The sequence below is a fragment of the Perca fluviatilis genome, chromosome 5, assembly GCF_010015445.1.
Source record: "Perca fluviatilis chromosome 5, GENO_Pfluv_1.0, whole genome shotgun sequence".
NCBI classification, from domain to species: domain Eukaryota; kingdom Metazoa; phylum Chordata; class Actinopteri; order Perciformes; family Percidae; genus Perca; species Perca fluviatilis.
In genome coordinates, this window is record NC_053116.1 from 38,809,204 (window position 1) to 38,814,203 (window position 5,000).

A 5,000-nucleotide genomic window follows, 5' to 3' on the forward strand; every position below is an offset into this window, starting at 1 on the left:
GCAAGGACTACATGCTCAGTAGCTAGGTAAGACTACATGCTCAGTAGCTAGGTAAGGACTACATGAGCTAGCTAGCTGTTTCTCCAACTTCAGTCAATACAAGGCAGGATTAGCCGGGAGACTTCTTCTAAACGAGGACACACTTCACACTTAGCGTGGAATACCTGCAGAACAGGGACATGGAAGTAGTTCTTTTGGAGATTAGGATGAACTAGTGTGTGTTGTAGCAGTGTTTTGCCATTCAGAACAAGCTAGCATGCTAACGGTTAGCCCCCTAGCCCACCTCGTCTCGGCTAGTGACGTAGAAAGCCGTGCAGATGTTGACCAGCTCACCAGGAGACTGAAGGCAGGACACATTCAGAAACCAGATCTCACTCAGAACATCATGGATGGATTTTATCAAAGTCTGTATGTGTGTGGAAGCACCAGAGACACAAAATAACTCCCCAAATCACCAGAAAAAGTCTTTTTTTTTTTCATAATCTGGCCACTTTAACAGGAAATCAACTTTGGGGCCATTTAGAATGGATATGTTTACAACTGTGAAATGGTCTATGGACAAACCTGCCAGCAAAAAGTGACAAAAAACAGCGAAGAAATGGCCCAAAACTGCATAGCGCCCCTTTAAAATCTGACATACTACGTGGAAACGAGTTGACATGCCGTACAGACACAGACGTCTGTCCTTATTTCGTGCCCAGCAGGTGGAGAGGAACACATGGCACTCAGCCCGACTCACAAGTTGCACAATTCAAAAAAAGCTGTTTTCTTCACCAAAATGACCACGTTTTTACCTCGGCTCTTACGGCACATTTATTATTGTATCGATAGCGCTTGTTTTCTACATCTGATCTGAAGTGTTCTTGCTCTCCCTGTAATGCCTTTTCCATTTCAAATGTCCAGGCTGTTGTCACATGTCACATGGTTTCTCTGTTCTCTGCGTACCTGATGTAAAAAGAAGAGAATCTGAATCAGACTGAAGTGCCTCCTTGTTCGCCTGATTTACACACACACACACAGATACACACACACATATACACACACACACATATACACACACAGATACACACACATATACACACACAGATACACACACACATATACACACACACACACATATACACACACAGATACACACACACATATACACACACACACATATACACACACACACAGATACACACACACATATACACACACACACATATACACACACAGATACACACACACACACACAGAGACACACACACATACACACAGGCAGATACACGCACACACACATACACACACCCAAACACACACGCACACACATAGACGCACAGAGACAGATACACACACAGAGACACAAACACACACAGAGACACACACATATACACACACACACATATACACACACACACATATACACACACACACACAGAGACACACACACACACAGAGACACACACACATACACACACCCAAACACACACGCACACACAGACGCACAGAGACAGATACACACACACACACACACATATACACACGTTTTTTTTCATAATCTGGCCTAGAGCTGAAGATCTTTGCCCGAACCCGACCGAACCAGTCGGGTCCTGTCGGGTTCAGGCAAAGATCTTCACAGGACCCGACTGGTTCGGTCGGGTTCGGTCTTAATTTCTATTATTTTGCTCGGGCTCGGGCCGGGCTCGGGCTCGGGCTTCGGGTTGCCATGGTAAATGAGCGGTCAGCTGATGCGTTTCGCTTAGCGTGAACATGGATCCTGAGGAGGTGAAACGGAGGCTGGTCTCTGGAGGACTTGGCCGGTTTCTTTGTTCCAACTTCCAAGTGGCCTCTAGCCTCCGTTAGTCATGAATAAATTATGTTATAAATGTATAAATGACTGACAGACGGCCTTTTGTAGGCCTACAGTCGGGCTGTAAACGGTTTCGGGCTTTTAAAAAGCTGTCTATCAAAATGTGCTTGTCGGGCTCGGGCCGAGCTCTATCGGGCTCGGGGCCTTTTCGGGCCGTACTTTTAAGGCCCAATTACAGCTCTAATCTGGCCACTTTAACAGGAAATCAACTTTGGGGCCATTTAGAATGGATATGTTTACAACTGTGAAATGGTCTATGGACAAACCTGCCAGCAAAAAGCGACGAAAAACAGCGAAGAAATGGCCCAAAACTGCATAGCGCCCCTTTAAAATCTGACATACTACGTGGAAACGAGTTGACATGCCGTACAGACACAGACGTCTGTCCTTATTTCGTGCCCAGCAGGTGGAGAGGAACACATGGCACTCAGCCCGACTCACAACTTGCACAATTCAAAAAAAGCTGTTTTCTTCACCAAAATGACCACGTTTTTACCTCGGCTCTTACGGCACATTTATTATTGTATCGATAGCGCTTGTTTTCTACATCTGATCTGAAGTGTTCTTGCTCTCCCTGTAATGCCTTTTCCATTTCAAACATGTCCAGGCTGCTGTCACATGTCCATGTCCAGGTTGTTGTCACATGTCCAGGTTGTTGTCACATGTCCAGGTTGTTGTCACATGTCACATGTACAGGCTGTTGTCACATGTCCATGTCCAGGTTGTTGTCACATGTCCATGTCCAGGTTGTTGTCACATGTCCAGGTTGTTGTCACATGTCCAGGTTGTTGTCACATGTCACATGTACAGGCTGTTGTCACATGTCCATGTCCAGGTTGTTGTCACATGTCCATGTCCAGGTTGTTGTCACATGTCCAGGCTGCTGTCACATGTCACATGTCCAGGTTGTTGTCACATGTCCATGTCCAGGTTGTTGTCACATGTCCAGGTTGTTGTCACATGTACAGGTTGTTGTCACATGTCCAGGTTGTTGTCACATGTCCAGGTTGTTGTCACATGTCCATGCTGCTGTCACATGTCACGTGTACAGGCTGTTGTCACATGTCCAGGTTGTTGTCACATGTCCAGGTTGTTGTCACATGTCCAGGTTGTTGTCACATGTCACATGTACAGGCTGTTGTCACATGTCCATGTCCAGGTTGTTGTCACATGTCCAGGTTGTTGTCACATGTCCATGTCCAGGTTGTTGTCACATGTCCAGGCTGCTGTCACATGTCACATGTCCAGGTTGTTGTCACATGTCCATGTCCAGGTTGTTGTCACATGTCCATGTCCAGGTTGTTGTCACATGTCAAGGTTGTTGTCACATGTCCATGTCCAGGTTGTTGTCACATGTCCAGGTTGTTGTCACATGTCCATGTCCAGGTTGTTGTCACATGTCCATGTCCAGGTTGTTGTCACATGTCCAGGTTGTTGTCACATGTCCAGGCTGCTGTCACATGTCACATGTCCAGGTTGTTGTCACATGTCACATGTCCAGGTTGTTGTCACATGTCCAGGTTGTTGTCACATGTCACATGTCCAGGTTGTTGTCACATGTCCAGGCTGCTGTCACATGTCCATGTCCAGGTTGTTGTCACATGTCCATGTCCAGGTTGTTGTCACATGTCCATGTCCAGGTTGTTGTCATATATCCAGGCTGTTGTCACATGTCACATGTCCAGGTTGTTGTCACATGTCCATGTCCAGGTTGTTGTCATATATCCAGGCTGTTGTCATATGTCCAGGCTGTTGTCACATGTACAGGGTGCTGTCACATGTCACATGTCCAGTTGTCTCACATTAGTACTGTTGTCACATGTACAGGCTGTTGCTTATCACATGTCACATTCGCATGGCAACTGTATGTCACATGTCCAGGCTGTTGTCACATGTCCAGGTTGTTGTCACATGTCCAGGTTGTTGTCACATGTACAGGTTATTGTCACATGTCCATGTCCAGGTTGTTGTCATATGTCCAGGCTGTTGTCACATGTCCAGGCTGTTGTCACATGTACAGGTTGTTGTCACATGTCCAGGTTGTTGTCACATGTCCAGGCTGCTGTCACATGTCCAGGCTGTTGTCACATGTCCAGGTTATTGTCACATGTCCATGTCCAGGCTGCTGTCACATGTCCAGGTTGTTGTCACATGTCCAGGTTGTTGTCACATGTCCAGGCTGCTGTCACATGTCCAGGTTGTTGTCACATGTCCAGGTTGTTGTCACATGTCCATGTCCAGGCTGCTGTCACATGTCCAGGTTGTTGTCACATGTCCAGGTTGTTGTCACATGTCCAGGTTGTTGTCACATGTCCATGTCCAGGCTGTTGTCACATGTTCAGGTTGTTGTCACATGTACAGGTGGTTGTCACATGTCCATGTCCAGGTTGTTGTCACATGTCCATGTCCAGGCTGCTGTCACATGTCCAGGTTGTTGTCACATGTCCATGTCCAGGTTGTTGTCACATGTCCATGTCCAGGCTGTTGTCACATGTCCAGGTTGTTGTCACATGTACAGGCTGTTGTCACATATCACATGTACAGGCTGTTGTCACATGTACAGGTTATTGTCACATGTCCATGTCCAGGTTGTTGTCACATGTCCAGGTTGTTGTCACATGTACAGGTTATTGTCACATGTCCATGTCCAGGTTGTTGTCACATGTCCATGTCCAGGTTGTTGTCACATGTCCAGGTTGTTGTCACATGTCCAGGTTATTGTCACATGTCCAGGTTGTTGTCACATGTCCAGGTTATTGTCACATGTCCAGGTTGTTGTCACATGTCCAGGTTGTTGTCACATGTCCAGGTTGTTGTCACATGTCCAGGTTGTTGTCACATGTCCAGGTTGTTGTCACATGTCCAGGTTGTTGTCACATGTACAGGCTGTTGTCACATGTCCAGGTTGTTGTCACATGTCCAGGTTGTTGTCACATGTACAGCCTGATGTCACATGTCCATGTCCAGGTTGTTGTCACATGTCCAGGTTATTGTCACATGTCCAAGTTGTTGTCACATGTCCAGGTTGTTGTCACATGTACAGGCTGCTGTCACATGTCCAGGTTGTTGTCACATATACAGGCTGTTGTCATATGTCCATGTCCAGGTTGTTGTCACATGTCCATGTCCAGGTTGTTGTCACATGTCC

The 5,000-nt window shown here is 46.6% G+C and overlaps 1 protein-coding gene across 50 annotated transcripts in view; it reads left to right on the plus strand.

Moving 5' to 3' along the window:
- The first annotated feature begins 1,894 nt into the window (after nucleotides 1-1,894).
- The window catches only part of LOC120559555 (keratin-associated protein 10-4-like), a 3,773-nt gene continuing 667 nt past the window's right edge, over nucleotides 1,895-5,000 (plus strand). Inside the window, exons 1-6 of one of the 50 annotated variants that reach the window (XM_039801358.1) lie at nucleotides 1,901-3,087; nucleotides 3,189-3,428; nucleotides 3,745-3,910; nucleotides 3,974-4,142; nucleotides 4,250-4,451; nucleotides 4,490-5,000. The exon at nucleotides 4,490-5,000 is cut by the window's right edge and continues 666 nt beyond it. In XM_039801358.1, coding sequence (XP_039657292.1) covers nucleotides 2,496-3,087; nucleotides 3,189-3,428; nucleotides 3,745-3,910; nucleotides 3,974-4,142; nucleotides 4,250-4,451; nucleotides 4,490-5,000 — 1,880 coding nt within the window. In that variant the 5' untranslated portion in view covers nucleotides 1,901-2,495. Of the gene's footprint in view, nucleotides 3,088-3,188; nucleotides 3,643-3,725 lie in introns of those variants that run through there. The other 49 variants (XM_039801352.1, XM_039801368.1, XM_039801370.1 and 46 more) reach the window with 49 other exon arrangements.